Here is an 18390-nt window from a genome sequence, read left to right on the forward strand (position 1 = left end):
AGGGATGAAGCAATTAAAAAACCAGGGGATGTTGGTCGACATTAAACAGGAAGTGGAGCATGTTCGCTCCCGAGTTAATTTGAGGTGTAAACACAGATTACACAACGCAGGGCTGGTTATAAAGTTGGAGTCGTTGTGCTCTGAGGGGACTGATAACGTCCTCGGGCTGTTTCCTGTCAGTAATAATGAACCCGGAGCTCCTGTGCAGGTTCATGTACACACACGTATAACATCTGTTTATAGTGTCCTGTTGTACACGGCTCCGAGGACAGCGGTGCACGTCCGTTTATTAGTTCAGTGTTTATATGAAGTTTAATAAAATCTATTCCCAAGCAGGAGAAGTCTTATCTGCAGACTGTGTTTATGAGGTGTAGCTAAATATAAGATGTATGTTAAAGTACTAATACAGCTGATAACTCCGCCAAGGCCCAACTATCCCTTAAAGTCAATCGAGCTGCACCAAATTATACAAACTCAGACATCACAAGATTGACTGGAAATCGAATGAGCAGGTTTCGGTATACTCCTGATAAATAAAGAAACGCAGATGAAAACATTACATAGAGTATTTATTCCAAAAAAAATTAAATACGACAACAAAATGAAAAAGGCTCAACTTGTAGGACCAGGATCAGATGAGTGTTAAGACAAAAAAAAGACGTTTACTTCTAAAAGTGACACAAATCTCATAATCGGGCACAGAAAAAAAAAAAGAGAAAAGAATCACATTAATACATTGTGACACCCAAACATAATTTTAGAGTATGATGATATGCAGCCAAGCACAGAGGCGTTTTAAATATTAATTTTTGTGGGGAAAACCATTAGACGGGCACTCGAGGACTCAAAGAAACAAAGAAGCGTCCCAATTCTGTAAACGTCTAAATTTCACATTCGAATAAGAAGGAAAATCACGAAGGTTTTTTTAAACAGAGATGTTGGTTTGAGTCACATCCGTGTTTCCAGGCAGTGAGAAAAGGGGTCAAGTCCCGTCCCAATAGAAATAAAAGGCTAAATAAATAATGCTACATAACACTGAGCTACTCCTAAATGTTAGATTTGGGTTGTGCTTGGAAAGTGCCCGTCCATGAGAAACTGATCCCCGCAGGCCTTTTGGTCCTGGCAGCTCCAAAACCGATCAGTTCTGCATAATTTGTGTTCTTGGCATAAGTCTCACACAAACACACACGCACACAAATACATACACACACACAACCACACCTTACAGTATTGTCATGTATCAATATATACTTATTATTGTCGACTTTCTGAATGTGAGGATTTCTTTGATTTACGTTTTTTTTTTTTTTTTCAGCACCATCAGGAAAGGCACAGTCTGACAAATCAGTCCAGCGATGAACGTTCAACCCTCCTCCTCCTCTCTTTTTATTAATACGCAGGATATATGTTAAAAATTGAAAGAGCTTCTCAGAATAAAAGTGAGCGTTTTGAGATGATGAATCGAGTGGAGGGACGTCTTCGCCGCTCGCGTCGGCAGAGGAGGGCTGACGGTTCGTCTGACGTGACACAACAAACCTCCGACAGACTCCACGAAGCAGAAAACACAGCTATTGCATTATCCAATTTGGAAAAAATGACAATTAAATATCATATTTCAATACAGCTATCAGGCCTCTGCTTTATATAGGACAAGTGGTATGTGCATTACATTGGTATCTTTAAATATAAATATTTCTCCATTCAGTTTTAAAAAGGTTTATATTTTTTGAGGGAATCTGTCCTTCGGCCTCTCGAGGTCAAATGACTGCAGGTGGCATCAAGGCAGGAAAGAGGGGATTTCTGTTATAAGGCTCTTGATATACTTATAAATATAAACTTTTAAAAACAAGCAGAGCACTAGACAACAATGTTAAACATGCCCACGACTACTAAAACTATTCAAGTAAAAATGCTGGTAATGTCCGACAACGAGAAACTGCTTCAACATGACGACAAACAAACAAAAAACTAAAAACGATCAGCTCCGGTATCCTTATAATTAAAAATGTTTTAAGTCAAGAGAGAAAATATTAAATCAAACAAAAACCTCAGCATCTCGACTCAACCGTTAAAAACACATGCAGCTGTTTTTTGTATTTATTTAAGTGCAGTAAAACACCACCAATCCTCTTCTTCCTTCTCCGTCAATATATTGAATCTATGTGTATCTGATGAAATATCAAATATAGCAGCTTAGGTTCAGAGCCTTTCACGCTGTAATAAGAGCATTGACACCGAGTCCCAACACCCTGACCCGGACCAGGCACCACTGGTTTGGTCCGACTGATGAAAACAAAAAGGCTTCCTCTGAATTAAACTACACCGCGAGGGCTGAACTGTAAAGTCTACAATGAGTTCACCTGCTCTGAACTGCTCCTTATTGCATGACGACGTCGCTATCATCCAAAATATAGAAAGACAAACGTTCACCGGGGTTGAAACTCGAGCACTGGAACGTGAACGGTGACGCTCAGACCGAAGCTGGCTGACAGATGCTGCGGAGTCTGAATACGAAGGGTTCGAGTCCCAGCGGTGACGGCGCTCGTGAGCCGACAGCTCTCTGCCGTCTGCAGACGACGTGTTGGCGAACCTGCGAATACAAACTCCTCCGTGTGCGCGACTGTGTTTTGTTTTCCCCTGGAGAGAGAAGGTATCTCATGATTTCAACATGTGAAGCTGTTCCTGGATCTGGACATAATTATTGGTTATTATAAGGAAACTAAATTATTATAACAAAAGACAGTTTGAGAGCCCGATTAACCGAATTGTAATTTCACTTAACTTCATTCATTCTGTTCGGATCAATCAGAGATGTGGGCGATGATCGAGTTGTACTTGTGATAGTAGGGAAAAGACAGTTTGCAATACTTTATAACCACTGAAAGTGTTTTTTTTTTCAAAATAAAGCTGAATAACCTCGTTTAAAAACATGTTGAAATCAGAAGAATTCGTTCCAGATCACGAGAAAACAAAACTTCAGTAACCTCCGTGTCGTCCAGGCCCACGTGCCGGACAGCGCAGGGTTTTTCACACAGAGGCGCCCGAACCAACATACGTTTAACTTCCTTCCATCCTACACACACACACACACACACACACACACACGCACGCGCACACTTTACTCTTCAAACCACGTTAGGCACTTTGATTACTCTTCTCCGAACGCACCAGCCGACCTCTGACTGACCCACGAGGACGTCAAATACTTTACATTCCTGAAGCCAAGGTTCAACGTCACTTGCCAAAACTCGCTTATGACGACAAAATACTCGTTCAGCACTGAGCCTGATCTCTGCATTAGCACCTTATTGCACTGACGGAGCTCTTGACATTATCAGTTTGTTGAGGTTGTGGGGTGGTGGTGGGGGGGGGGGGTTAAAAGCGCTTGTTGTCGTCAGAAGATATAAGTCGTCCACTCTGTTCTATTGCTGAATATGAAAGTTAATTTAAAAACTAAAAACGGGGGAAATAACACTCATAAATAGGAAGAGGAATAAAACGCACGGGAAACATTTGGTATAACAAACTGTACCAAGCTGAACTACGACGTAGAGACGTTTTTCTAACAGTCTACTTTATGCATCTCGCACTAAGGCAACAAGCGATACACGATGCCTTTAAGACGCAGCTGTACGTGGCTTTTCTTTTCTTTTTTTAAAAAACGTTTTCATTCAGTGTCTGTGTTGGTTACGATTCTCACCGTCAGGCTGGATGACCGCGAGGGGAACCATTGGCTTAAAGGGAGGCCGATCGGTAACCGCGATAGGCAGCCTGCCAATGTTGCTATGGCGATCACGCACTTTGCTCCACAGACACACAACACATTCGGTGTCTAGAAAGCTGAGAAAAACACAAACAAAAACGTGTAAAAACCGTAAACCAGCGACATTGGGCTCAACATGAGGCTTCATTCCCACTCATTCACCAAAGAATCATCAGTTTGTATATCCCCACCTACTCCGCCGTCAGTTAAACGCACACGCACACACACGGAAGAAAAAAAAAAATCCCTGCAAAATAAAAAGTTTGAGCTGCTGTCGATTCATCATGATTTAAATAAAGCGAAGGAGAGGGTGGTGATGCGGGAGAGCACAGGGAAACGATTGGCTGGTTTTTAAAATTTGCATAATGTGGCTGTGACTCCTCTCTGGCTTCTTTCATCCTTATGCAGTCTGCAGTAGCTGCCGCCATCACCGTCGCGCCGCGGTGACATGAGCTTCACCAGTGTGGGGGTCGGACCTTTAAGACTGGCTGAGCGACTGAGAAAGGTGGAGGGCTTCAGGCGAAGTACATGGTACTCAATGTGTCGTGGTGGATCTGAACGGCTTTGGCCAGCGCCTGGGGGTCCCGGCCGTTACTCTGCCCTGAGACGTGGCTGCCCTCCGCACTGCGACGAAGGAGAACAAACAAATTAATGAAACATCAGGACAAGGTGACATGAAAAGGTTCTGCAGCACTGAGGCTATCCATCTAAACTATCTATATATCAAATTAACCAACGCGCTATACACGTAGATGAAATTTATAGCTTTATAACCCCCCATATAATCCAGAGAGGAAATTGGTTTGGTTGCTCATGCACAGTGATAAATAACAAAAGATACACAAGTTTAACAAATCACAGCACACAACATACACAACATAGTCCCACAAAATTAGTAAAACTGACAATCTGTCAGATACTCCCAATAGGAAATCACTATATCTCATACAATCAATAAACAAATCCTCACCTGTCGTGCTCTTTGTCAACCAGGTGGTAGCGGGCACGGAACGCCACCAGGTGGGCGTAGTAGGCCGGTGCTGGGATGGAAACGGACCGAGTGCAGCGGACGTAGGTGTGGCACAGCTGGTAGGTGAGGAGCTGGAACTCGTCGGCGGTGAAGCAGTTGTCGTCCCACAGAACGTGGTAGTGAGACGGCCGACTCGTACCCTGGGGAGCGGAGAGCAGAGGTTTAAAAATCACACCCCAGAGACAGGAAGCTCCGCGGAGGGAGGACAAACGATGAGCTGCTAAAATTTAGTTGAAGCAGGGACGTGTTTTTTTTACCTGGATCCCAGCGTGACTGCAGAGGTAAAAGTCAAATTCATAGGGGTGGGTGATGTCTGTGTCCACCGTGGTGCCGGCAGGAATGTTTCCACTTCGTCCAACCTGACGGTGAAACATAACAAACTCATGTAAGGAAACTATTTTACCTAAATTACTCTAAACCGGCCTGAGCAGTGTCCCTGATATCAAAGTTTCCCTTTGACAGTGAAACCCAATAATATGTATGTTTAAAGATGTCTGAGAAATCGTGTCCTGTGATGCTGACCCGCTCGTTGCGATCCGCACAGAAGAGGCGTGTGTGATGGCGTTTCTGCACGACGATGTACGTGATCCCCGGCTGGTATTCTTTCTCCAGGCTGATGCAAGCCTCCCTGATGGCCAGCAGCTCATAGTACAGCACCTACACAGAAAAACATGGTTTGTATCGTTGTAGAATTGGAAACAACATGAATCCGTCTTTACAAGAGAAACGTGGTACCTGTCTGAACTGGCCCTCCGACACTCCGTCCCTGTAGAAGATGATCCTGGTCGGCTTGTAGCGCGTCGATTTGTAGAACTGGATCAAAAGGTCTCGCACCATAGAGGCCAAGTCCTGGATGATCTCCTGTCTGGGCCTCTGCACCCGCACGGTGGCGCAGTACCGGCTGGGGTGGGCGTCCATACTGCCGACCACCTATAGAGGAAGAGCACTCAGAATCACTAAAGCACTACAGATAAATGTGCTTCATGTGAAAATTTACATTAAGTGAAGCCTCACCGCGGCAATCGATGGTTTCTTCCCGTCGCCGGCTGGAGGATGAGTGACATCAGCCCCGAGGAAGATGACAGGCTGCTGGAACACGGAGGGCCTGGACGGAGGAGAGGAGACAGAAAATTATCCTCCAACTAATCGTCGTCTTTCACACAGATGAAATAAGAGGCGACCAGGACAAAAAAACAAAAACAAAGGGAGTCTTTACCGCTGGTGTGGAACCAGGATGTTGTTTATTCCTCCCAGTTTGACGTTGATCTTGAGGCAGAGGTTTGAGAGGGTCTGAGGCGACGTCTTCACCACGTTCTTCACCTGAACGCACTGGGTGGCCATGCCGAGCAGGGTGTCGCCCACCCGCTTCACCTCAGCTGTGGGGGACAGGTCGGACTGATTTTAATTACCGTACATTAACTGTTATAATCTTTCTAATTAACTCGATTACTTAATCTGATATTTAATATTTGTTTCTGTACCATAGACGGGTGTTTTCCCGGGCAGGATAACAATAATGAGCTGTAGCCCAGCGTAGGTGTTCTTCAGGTGTCTGAACATGGGCTCCACGCTGTCGGCTCCCTGGGCGTATTTACAGAAGCACGGCTGGCCCTGGATCGGCATCCCAGCATCCTTTGAGATCTTCCGCAGCTGGTCAGTGAAGCTCCTGAGCAGGGAAAGAGAAATTCAGTTTCATTGTGAAGATGAAACTGTGAGTTTTCAAACTCAATAACAACCAGGATGAGTGAACTCACTTGAGGATCTCCTCTCTGCACTGTCTCTGCGTGGCGAAGCAGGCGATGGCCCACATCTTGATCTCCACTCCGGTGTGGAACTGCTTCCCCCTCATGTCCCACACGCCGTGGCTGGGCGTGGCCACCGTGCGGTTCTGAAACGACAGTGCAGGGTTGATCTGCTGGGACTGACTGTCGCACGGACACCATGCAATACATGGGAACTCAGGCAGTGACTGGTGGGCTGATTGGGGCATTGGAGTCAAATTGATTTTTTAATTTAATCCGTGCAGATTTCTGATTGGGTCATGCAAAAGAGCTGTGATGCAAGAATTTACTTTTATGACAGGCGTGCAAAATTATAATAATAATTTGTTAAAGGCAAAAAGAGGAAGGTGTGATCAGAGAGAAGTGTGTACTGTGAAAACACATCCAACATAATAACTATCTAAAATAAATTTAAAGACACTAATCTGAGTGTTTCCTCATTTGAAACTGTGAAAATATCAGAGTTTTATGTTTTGGTAAATAAAATTCACTAAAGGGTCAGTTTAAAAAGGTGTTTAAATACAGTTAAATCATCTTTTTTCAAATTCAGGATTATTCATCCACACCCGAGGAAACCCTGCTCAGGACATGCTGACAAACACGTGCGTATGAAGCGTGATTTAAAGGGAAAGTACCATAAACGGCTCAGAGCTCACCCTGCCGCCATACTGCAGCATGGGGGCCGGCAGGACGCGGCCCATCACCTGAGCCATTTCGTCTCGCACGCGGAACTGAAACTCCTGGACAAACGGGTCGGCCTCGTAATTCGCGCTCCGCACCTGAGAGGAGACAGAACGTTATTGTACTTTACAAAGAGGAAAAAAAGGCAGATAAAAGAAAGGTTCTTGCGATCCTGGTCCACAGGAAACTCACCAGCCGGCTGATCTCCTCCTGCCGGTCCGGTGCAGAGCGAGCTGTTGCTTTGATCATGGTGGACGTCTGGTTATCCGTGAGTTTCTTGATGCAGCGCTGTCCAGCTACTATGTTGCACACCTGGATGGAAAAATGACAGTTGATCCAGTTTTAACCGAGCCGGATAATCAAACATGTCATGTCCCTCTTCCTTTACAAAATCCTCCTCCTCATGCCCCGACCTCCTGAGAGACGGGTCTGTTCTCCAGTCTCTGCAGGAGCCGGGGAACCAACGACTCTGAATGACTTTTAGCAGCTTTATTGACAGTTCATTTTGTAATGAATAAACTCCCCAACACTATTTGTCCAGTATCTTGCAGTGGAGTCATACAGGCACCATGAGTCTTTACCTCCAGGGGCAGGTAGGTGTGTTTCTGCTCCTGGCCCACCTGCAGGCAAGGCAGGTGGGGATACTTGAGCTGCAGACTGTACTTCTCTCTGAAGTACTGCGCCACCGTGCGTTCAACTGTCTGACCATTCTCAAGCTGCAACGGAAACCTGCGAGTTCGACAGCAACAAGAATCTCTCATTAAAAGGGAAGCCGGTGACAGCTTTGAGTGCAGTGTAACAGCTAGCGGGAGTGTGATGTGGAAACATACGTCTGGAGGCTGGCGGGGCGTCGTGTTACATTGCAGACTCGGTACTTCCTACGCATGGTTCCACAGTGTGTCACTTCCACTTTAAGACCTGTGAAAGGGTGGAGCCATCGAAGTGGATAAGTACTCGAGTGGAACAACTGAACAGGCCCAGATTCCTCATTCCTGAGATAAAACTAACTTGTGCTACAAGAAAACTTCCCAGACAGAGCTGCAGACGGTGAACTCAGCGGAAACAGGCTGAGGCCGACTGGTCGTTGGTGACATACCTTTGATTTCTTTGGTGAACTTGACCCTGTGGGAGTCAGTGAGCGGCCGCGGCTGCTCATCAATGTTGTGAATGTCCAGGACCTCGCACATGAACTGGATGACTGGCTGGGCTTTGTAAAAGGCTGTGGCTGACACTGAAACAACACAGAACAAAGTCACACTGTAAAAAATGATGCAAGTGTTGGTTCAAGCTCTGAACACACTGTATTTAGAGAAGAGGATCCTTCTGATATTATTTATAATCTTTTAAAAAAGGGAAATTCACACACTCTCTATAACAGGGCTGAGATTAAAATAAATGCACTTGGTACTTTAAGTGTTGAAGGTTTGAAAATGTTTCTTTCTTGTGTTAGATGAGAAGATTGATGTTATTTCCCCAGACCGTTTCTTTAAATGTTCCAACTTTCACGTTTACACACCATCGATGTTGAGCATCATTTTCCACATGGCTGGCCGAACTGACTGATGGAAACCGAACCAGACCTCTCTTCCTCCACCGAGCGGGTGGTCGTAGCCCTCTGGGGAGGAGAAGAAGGATCGGCCGACGGGGGTGTACCTGGGGAGGACATTAGAGACACACGCATGACACGGAGATCAGCAGAGCACCAAAATAAAACGCTCCCCCAGGCTGTGACCTGCGCTCCCTGGAGGTTCATCGAGTGCAGCACAACACGAAGGCTCCCCCAGGTTCCAGGTGTGAAACCTCAGGGGATCAGACAAGGTTTTTGTTCATGTTACTGAAACAAGGTAGATTACGTAAAGATGTTTAAATCCACGTTTCCATGTTTAATCCCACCTGGGTCATCAAATACACAATAAATAAATATATCTGTGGCATTGTTGAGTAATAGTACCCAATTGCTCCTGTTGTGACAATGGACTATACATGAGATTGTAGTCCAGCTTGACAGGAACCTGAGTTTGTTTTATTTAAAGGTGTTATTTGTAAAAAAAAGAGGTGAGGCAAACAAATCTCTGCAGACGTCCGCGTGAGGGAACTCACTTCATGGAGGGAAGATGTCTAAGGACGACATCCACAGCATGAACAGGATTAGTGCTGATGGGTTTGTCCAGGTCCAGGGGTTCCACCACGCCATTTCCATTCAAGACCTCGTGCAGCATGTGCCAGCTGACCAGCGACACAAATCTGATGGAGACTTTAAACGGGCGGTCCTTCCCCCCCTCACCAGGCAGGGTGACGTCCAGATCAACCTGAGGAGGACAACATACCAAGCCCGTTAGATACAAGTATTGCACCACAGGATCAGACTGTCCACAGCAGCCTCTTGCACAACACTCAGGATCTTTATCAAGCTGAACAGGGATCGTTGCGGTTCTTACCCCACTGGTGGCGACAGGAAGTGGGTTTGCAGTGTAAAGGCTTCTCTTCCCATCGTAAACTGGCCGACGGTCACCAAAGATAGTCACCTTGAAATGCTGCACCATGGAGTCCACCACCTCCCTGAAAAGACAACCAGAGAAAATGAGTCAAATTATTACCAAACCCTGCATCAACTGATGAAATGAAGTGTTGAATGAAACTGGTCTCAAGGCTTTGGGGGTTTCCTGGTACCTGTTGACTCTCCGGGGACATTTATCCGGTTTGATGTCCACTTCATACAGGTAGACATCGATTTTGGGGATATCCACCTGGAAGCAGTTGGCCAGAAGCTTGATGGGCTTCCCGATGGTGCCATGGCCAGGTCGCCGTGGCAAAGCAAAAAGGGCTGGGGCTTCAGCGTCGTCTACAACACACAGAAAAAGTGTAAACACAAATTAATTACAACCGCGCAATGGCTTTCACTACAAATTTTAAAAACTATTATAATGTGTGTGTTTACAGTGTTGAGAATGAAAATCAATGAATTAATATTTAATGAAAGACAGATTTGTCTTAATGTTTCAGTTACAGTACTTCTTGCAGTTTATACTTTTATAGTTTCTGCGTCTTCTTGATGCTCTTGTAATATTGCCCTACAAAATTCAGTCTTTTATGAAACAGCCCACCTTCCCTCAGTATTAATTTAAATTTGGGACCCTTTCAAAATGAATGAAGGGCTCTGAAATGAGGGCAAACTGTCGGAAGGAAGTGGTTAGTAAGGGGGAACGAGCAGATGGTGGGTGCTGGGACTGAGGATGATCAGGGAGACGTCAAAGATTAAAAACCCGATAAAACTGAGGCAAACAGGTCAGCGTCATATCCCCCCCCCCAATCCAGGTCAATCTGATAAAGACCGTGTAAAAGGTCGTGGAGTTGAGCGATATTTTGAATAAAAGACCAGCTCTTCGGCAGATGCAGATTCCTCCTGACTGACGAGCTCTTTGCCAGACGGGAGGAGAAGTAGGCGGGTGACACAACATGACCATTTGACACCAATTTTCAGAAATGCCAATGTGGAAAGTACTTGGAGAGGAAAGAAATTGACATCACACAACCACATAATTGCCACAAATGTGACTCAGAGGATCCACACACACACACACATAATGACCAACATGACAAAGTCTGCACAGAGGTCAAGCTGTGAAAAAGCATAATGTAATGTTTTGTACACGTGAATCAAGTTGTGTGGCAGTGATGATGAATGTGACTGTGAAATAAGAGCAGCAGAGCGACTGTGGGTGGAAAATATTAAAACAGTTCCAGCCTGTGACACAGCGCTGCCATCAGGGTCAAGGGCTGACCCTGGACCTGCCGCAAGGACGCATCATTCAGGAAAAGACTGCACTTTCTGCTGATGTGTCCCCAGCTCGCTTCCTCCTATGTGCTGTTCCCATGGTGATGGTGCCCATGTTGCTATGGTTTCTCCATGGCAACCAAAAGCATGCCGAAAGGAGGAGGGAGAACAGATGCACACAGATTTTCTCGGTTTCTGTGACTGAAAAATGGCTGTTTTTTAAATAAATTTGAAGTTTTATGATTAAAATTAGCAGAAGGTAAAAACATAGGATTATTCTATCATCTTTTTCACCAGTTAAGACTTGAAAAAAGAAAAGGTTCATTGTAGAATGAGCAACAATGGAGAGAATAACGAGCAGTTATCAGGCAGCTTCATCAGACACATGCACCACACGACCGGTAGGAGCTGACATTCAATCTACACACATTACTGTACAATCGTCACTTCACAAATGATGTTGATTAAAAAATATGTAAAGCTGATATTGTATTATTGAGAAAATACTGCACCTTTTCTTAAGTTAAATATCTGTGAAAAAGGCTTTAATAAAAAATACCAAATATGTCACAAAGAGATGTTTCACACTGACAAATAATCAGCAACTACTACGATAATTAATTGATCAATAGGTTACTCAGGTTTATTTTTAAAGTATCTTCAGCTTCCATCCACCTGACTGTGTTTGATTCTGTTATATGTCATTATAATAAAGTCTTTAACAGCTTTTGGACATTGTAAAGACTGAATCATTAATGAATCAGTCAAAAATGATAATTGAAAGATCAATTGATAACAATGAATCCATAAATAAAAGAACAGGATTGCAAATAATTATTCTCACCCTGTTATTTTTGATTGTTTGTTCGATCAGGTCATAAAAACCTGAAGATGATATCTTCAGATCTCAGAGTTTGAGTAAACGTTCGATACAAAAGATACTGACAGTAATGTAGAGTATATAAAAAAACAGAAAAGACATTTGGGCTTTTCTTTTCTTGATAAATAACTCAAACTTATGTGGAGTTTAAAAAGTTGATGCTGATCACTTGTGTCTTTGTTTCTCAATTAATGAATCGATTGTTTCTGCTCGGAATGGAAATAACCTTTAGGCCCTCTTTTCAAGATTTGACTTTTAAAAGCTGTGTGGCAAGAACAACAAACGTGGTTTTATATTATTATATTTTGACTCAAATAGACGTCAGCTCGCGAATCAAATCCCTGATAGACTCTAAATCGAATCACATCTCTAATAAAGCTTTGTTCTGAGCTCTCACAGCGGAAAGTGGGTGGGGAGTTAATGGGTCAGTTTCAGTGAACCAGTTTGGCCCTTTTCGTCGCGCTCCCAGTTCACCAGCGGCACCGACAACATCACTATTACACAAGCTGTGACTCACAAACTGTGGCCCATGCCAACAAAGTAAATTGACTTGTGTCCTGCCGCGCTCGATTGATTTGTAATTAACACAGGCAGTTAACTGAACACTATTCAACAGTTGAGGTAACTATGGCAGCAGCTGGTGTGAGAGGCGCTGCACTTTAAAAACGCACAACCTCACACACACACAACACACACACCCCTGAAAGAGAGCCAGCCACTCTCAGGCTTCAGACACACCTGACGGGATCACCACCTGCCTGTGACGTCTGACAAAGAATGACGTCGACAATGAAAAGAAACCAGTGAGACTGGTTTTGGGGCACGAACACACACAGACAGACACACACTCACAGGCACAATAAGGCACAAAAATGACCGGCAAATCCCAGCTGACAAACAGTTAGTTGGAGCAGGACATTGGGGGTTTGAATTGTGTTTTCTCAGGCTTTAGCACCAGAGCCTATGATGACCTGACAACTCACTCACTCACCACTATGTTCTCGGTTGTCAATTTATTAGGTACACCCTAAAGCAACAGTCGTGCAATGAATCCCCCCTTAATGAAGATTAATATGTTCCGTTTTTATTATTAAGTGTATTTAGAGGACTGATATTCATGAGAATGTGCAATTTGGTGCAGCTTGATTGAATTTAAGGGGACTGGGACACTTAGAGCACATGGAGGATATGTTTCCCTCTGTGTTTCTCTGGGAGTTAGCAGGATTACACTAAAACTACCATGAAACTTGTTGGGAGCATGGGTCAGGGCCAGAACCTATTAAATTTTGATGTGTACTTGGGTCAGGAAGTGGATCCAGGAGGTTTTTCTTTCCAATATTTTGTGTGAATTACTTTCTTTACTTTTTGCGTCCTTTGGAAACGCGCTACGTAAATTCAAGTTATTATATTATCATATTTTCCATCTGATTTGGGTGTTTTTGAACACGTACATTTATTTCTCAGAGATTAACGCCCGGATCTTGATGGAAACAAGGGGGCGTCTGCAATTTCGCGCAGATCCAGACACAAATCTGGATCTAAAGTGAACCTAGATGTGGTTTCACACCTCAGGTTGAGGTGTGAGCTTTTTTCCGAGCGGCTGAGATTGTTGGACACAGGTGTTGGGTCGTTTCTGAAGCACGTGGTTTGTTGATGCTGTGGTTGTTGTGTTGCATTGCCCAGAGAGGTGTGTCTGTTATTTAAACTACTCTCTGGGGCTGGACGCAATAAGAGAGACATGAAGTAGAAAACTCTCAGGAAACAGCTTCACTACAAAGTGAGCATCGTGTTTAAAAAGAGAGGATCTACAGCAGGAGGAGTGTGTGGTTTTTAGATGTGCAGGGTAAAACCCAGTAGTTTAACTTTAACACACTTGTTGGCCCCGGTGCGGTCTGAAAATAACCCCTGCACCTGAGCACCACACTAGCTCGGCTCGGCTCGCCTCGGCATGGCCGTCGGTCCCCACCTGTTGTTCCGATTTCCATTCATGAGGTCTCGGTCCGGTTGACCCGGCTCCCTGCGATGGATTTCTGCAAAAAAAAAAAAACTTCCACGAAAGTTTCCGCTGGCCGACACCTCGCGGACCCTCCCCCGGCTCCCCCCCGGCTGACAGGCGGATGTGCACCCGGGCCGCTTCGGGGTTCCCTGGGCTGGAAAGTCCTCTCTCCCACCGCCGCTCGACCGACCTGGCCCCGGGTGACAGCGCAGACTTCACCGACACGTCGCCGCCTCGAGCCCTCGAAGTTTGATTCGGTAAAAACCTGAAAGGAGAAGGACACGATCTTGAGTTTTGAGTGTTTGGAGGCAGGAGGTGGTGGATTTTCGCCGAAGCTAACAGCTAGCGTTAGCCCGCTCGCAACTAGCCGGTAACTAGTGACCGAAACACGGGAGCGACGGGAACATTTACCCGGCGGCTGCTGTGTTGGTCCCCCCGGCGAGTTGACGTCTTTTTCACACCGATGTGACGGAGCTTCACTTCCCCGGCGTCCTCCTCCTCTGTGTCGGCTAGAGACCCGGTCTGAGTCCGGCTCTTCACACCGCCCTCTCCCGCTCGGACGACACAAGCTCACAGGAAGACACGCGTGGGACTTCCGGGGGGGCTCCTTCACAACAAAAGCACCATGGTGGATCAATAGTTACTAAGTGAGATTCCTTTTAATTTCTTATTTCTCGACTCTCAGCTGAGGAAAAGTATCTGATTACAGTTACTCAAGTGCAAATACTACTTTGAGGTATTTGTATTTTGAGTGTTTCGATAATTTGGTGATTTATCTCAGAGGGGGGAAATATTACACTCCTCTGTATTTGTGTTAAAGTTAGAGTTGCTCGTTACTTTTCAGATTTAAACTCACTATATTAGAATATAAGATAAACCAGCTTGTGACCTTTTAAATTAAAAAACTACGTCAACTATAAATACTCACGCTTCTTATTTGAAACTTTTAAGGGGCCTAAATCAAAGTAAAAATGCTGATTGATAGAAATATGGAGTAAAGTAAACAAGCACTGCTACAGATTAAAGTATAAGAATAATAATAGGGTGCAGGGCAATTTCTATCATTTTATTTTCTCAACTAATCAAAAAACAGTTTTTGTCCTATTAAAGAACTGGAATTAGTTTTATATTTTTTCACTTAGACATTCGAGTGTATTTATGTTGTATTTATGTTGTATTCATGTGTATTTATGTATATTATGTGTTTCTGTTAGTAAAAGGAGAATTGTGAGTTTTCCGGTATGGCTAAACTGACTAATTCTGTCTAACTTGAAAAACCCTCCTCCACTCAGGGAAATCCGTCAGGAAATACCAGCCACACTGAAAACGTCACTTCCTGCAAACTTTTTATTTCTCAATAGAATACTTTGAAATAAAACAAAAGTTGTGTCCCAGATGTTTTAAGTTTGTATCCTGTGCATCTGGATATTATAAGAACGTGTATAGACATTTTTGATTGATTGATAAATGACTAATTGTGGTTTCTCTGCCTCTTGCAGCAGATTCACACTCCACACTGTAGATGTCTCCAGAATCCATTCACATCATCTCACAGCAGGAAACCACAGAAGAAAACAACCAGGAAGCACTTCAACCTGTTGACTCAGCTTCCCAGCATCAAACCCAGTGATTTGACACAATAATAATCCCCTTTGTGTGGAGTCCATCTTTGCTTTGAGGTGAGTCGTGTCGTTGGAAGCATGTTACAGATGTGTGGTGTGTTCAGCTCCAGGTGTTGCAGCTCTCAGCAGGTGTGACTCAGATGTGTTGTGTTGGATCAGGATGGAGAAGGTGATCAACTGCTTCAAGAGGAATCCAGAAGCTGTGGCCCGGCTGATCTGCTTCCCCTGGGCAGGAGGAGGCTCTTTGCACTACGCTCGCTGGGGAAACCTCCTCAGCTCTGTGGAAGGTAACACACACACACACACACACACACACACACACACACACACACACACACACATGGAGGATGTTGCATAAGAGCTGCTGCACTTTGATCATCTATCCTGGATTCTCAGTAGAACCAGAAGAGCCTCAAGGAACTAATTAGAAAGGTTCATAGGAGAACTGTTCTTTGAGGTTCCATTTATAACAGTTATTGTTATTAGTAGTAGTAGTTGTTGTAGTATTAGTAGTATTTTTGTGTACCTAGTATTCAACATTTTCTCAAGATGTTTTTCCTCAAATAGTTTTTGTAATCACCTCTGTGCAGGAGGTTGTGTTTTCATCCCTGTTCAGTTGGTTGGTTTGTCAACAGGATTACACAACAACTACTGAACAGATTTCCATGAAACTTGGGCTAAGAAAGAACTCATACAATTTTGATGGGGCTACAGACTAAGGGCCAGATTCAGGGTTTTCTAACACGTTACTAGAGAGTAATCCATGGTTTTTGATATACAATTGTATTAATTATTTAGGGGACTGAAATCTATGAGTTTGTGCAGCTTGATAGAATTTAAGGAGACTGTGGGACATTTCTAGTTTTTAATCTTTTGAGCAAAATATCAAATTCTCTGCTGAAAAAGAAGGTGAATCATAACAAAAATCCTAAGATCCTTTTCTGTCATGTAGCTCCTAATATGTTTAACACTTGTTTTGTCACTCCCAGTGTTTGCAGTCAAACTTCCAGGCAGAGAGAGTCGCACCAAGGAGCCGTTCGCTCAGAGCATGCAGCAGATCGTGGACGAGGTTATTGATGTGCTGTTACCGCTGCTGAAGGAGAAGCCGTTTGCTCTCTTTGGTCACAGGTATGTTGAGAGAAAGGCTTTTTTTTAATAAACAACACAACATCTGTGTGTGTTTCCACTCAACCTGTTTCATGTGTTTTCACCTTTCTGGTTCGTCTCAGTTTCGGTGCCTACACAAGCTTCGCTGTGGCAGATGCTCTGAAGAAGCTTCACAACCTCCAACCGGTTCACATCTTCCTGTCTGGTGTCTCTGCACCTTATGTGAGTCTATTTATCTAATTTAATCTGCACTTCACTGTGTCTCCGTCTGTGTTAAATATACACCCAGAAAGATCTGCACACTCTCACTGCTGTTCACTGTTTTTAGTCAGAGATTAGAATCAAAGCCCCAAAGAGAAGCGATTTGTCAGATGACGACTTTCTCAAGTGGCTGACTTCCATCGGAGGAACTCCTCCTGAACTTCTGGGGAATCCTGAGGTCATGGAGCGCTTCCTTCCTGTCCTGAAGGCCGACCTGCACGTCGTGGAGAACTACAGGCGAGCCGACAACTCCTGCTTGTTTCTTAACTCGTATTTACTTTCTAACAGCGCAGGTTTCAGTATGAATGCGAGTAGCAGTGACTGGAGTCTATGATTTTTTTTTCTGCAGGTGTAACAAACCAGACCATCCATTCCTGTCCTGCCCTGTTACGTGTTTTGACGGAAAGGACGACGTGCCTCATGATTTACAAGGTCAGGTGAAGAATTCCAACAGTGCACGGCAGCCTCAGAGCAAAAGAGACAAGCATACCTTTGTATGACCTATACTGCAGCCTCCTCCATGTCAAAACTAAAAGTCAAAGTACACGTTAAATGCATTTTTCTCGTATAACATCATGATTAACAACTCAGACTGACTCATGATTGGTCAAGCAGGATCTCGCTACTACGCCTCCATCCCCTGATCTTTAAAGCTCCGACTCCAAGTTGCAGCAGCCTCATCCTACAGCTTCATTTTTGTACAACAGGAAGAAGTAGAGACACGTCGTCTGTCTTTATTTACAGTCTGTGCTGCATGATAATCTGTGTAACCTGAAGTCAGCGAAGGAAAGGAGGAGTCGCTGCACGTCCTCTCTGGGCTCATACTCTGTGTAATTAATGCTTTTTATTTATTTACAGCCTGGAAAGACGTCACATCAGGAGATTTCACCATTAGGATGCTCGACGGGGCTCATTTCTACCTCAAGGAGTCTGGAAATGAAAAACACATCTTAGAATACATCACTAATCATCTGGAAACATTAGATATGGACTATTTCTGATCAAATATGTACCATTACTGCACAGTGTCTCCTATTTTTGTACGTTTTTATATTAATTCAGTGTGATGGAAGTTAAATTTGTACATTTCAGAAATGTAACATTTTGTGTTTAACCCTTACTTTGGATAGATGTAATTGAATAACTTTTTAATTCCGGTTATAATCCTAGTTTCTTTCAAATATGAAATAAAACTGACTTCATGATCACATATTTACTTTATTTATTTTATTGCTAAATCCATGATTTTAAAACATCCAGTTTAAAACCATGCGCAGTCGGTTTCAAGTACATAAAATGTTGGCACGTGCACAGATTAGAGATTTTGGACAACAACACATTACAAACTTCCTTTGTGAATAAATATATATATATCTTTGTCATATAAGTCATATTTTTACATTAGTCTCTTTTTTCAAGTTTAAAAATTCGATCTCAAAGTTCTGCTCTGAGATGCACGAGGAAACAAACAAACATTCAGATTATAGAGTTGAA

General features: G+C 43.9%; 2 protein-coding genes across 4 annotated transcripts; one reads left to right on the forward strand and one right to left on the reverse strand.

Moving 5' to 3' along the window:
• Positions 1-552: 552 nt before the first annotated feature.
• On the reverse strand, positions 553-14485 carry ago3b (argonaute RISC catalytic component 3b). 3 transcript variants are annotated; one of them, XM_034599402.1, is made up of 21 exons: positions 14318-14483; positions 13877-14171; positions 9926-10097; positions 9694-9814; positions 9356-9564; positions 8772-8908; positions 8352-8486; positions 8086-8173; positions 7837-7984; positions 7448-7567; positions 7231-7353; positions 6548-6681; positions 6275-6459; positions 6010-6169; positions 5808-5898; positions 5529-5723; positions 5316-5450; positions 5051-5152; positions 4734-4933; positions 2591-4387; positions 553-2560 (listed from the first exon to the last, which is right to left on the reverse strand). In XM_034599402.1, the coding sequence occupies exons 2-20, from the start codon at positions 13893-13895 to the stop codon at positions 4279-4281; spliced, it is 2583 nt and encodes an 860-aa protein (XP_034455293.1). In that variant the 5' UTR covers positions 13896-14171; positions 14318-14483; the 3' UTR covers positions 553-2560; positions 2591-4278. The 3 variants fall into 3 exon arrangements, with proteins under 3 accessions (XP_034455293.1, XP_034455291.1, XP_034455292.1); XM_034599400.1 differs by having other exon boundaries at positions 7210-7353; XM_034599401.1 differs by lacking the exon at positions 553-2560 and having other exon boundaries at positions 3349-4387; positions 7210-7353; positions 14318-14485.
• Positions 14486-15400: 915 nt separating this feature from the next.
• olah (oleoyl-ACP hydrolase) lies at positions 15401-18363 on the forward strand. The gene is made up of 7 exons (XM_034599439.1): positions 15401-15585; positions 15688-15815; positions 16518-16656; positions 16758-16857; positions 16964-17133; positions 17246-17328; positions 17755-18363. Exons 2-7 carry the CDS (start codon positions 15689-15691, stop codon positions 17895-17897), a joined length of 762 nt encoding a protein of 253 aa, XP_034455330.1. The 5' UTR covers positions 15401-15585; position 15688; the 3' UTR covers positions 17898-18363.
• Positions 18364-18390: the final 27 nt, after the last annotated feature.

The sequence above is a fragment of the Hippoglossus hippoglossus genome, chromosome 11 (assembly GCF_009819705.1).
Source record: "Hippoglossus hippoglossus isolate fHipHip1 chromosome 11, fHipHip1.pri, whole genome shotgun sequence".
In the NCBI taxonomy this organism is placed as follows: Eukaryota; Metazoa; Chordata; class Actinopteri; order Pleuronectiformes; family Pleuronectidae; genus Hippoglossus; species Hippoglossus hippoglossus.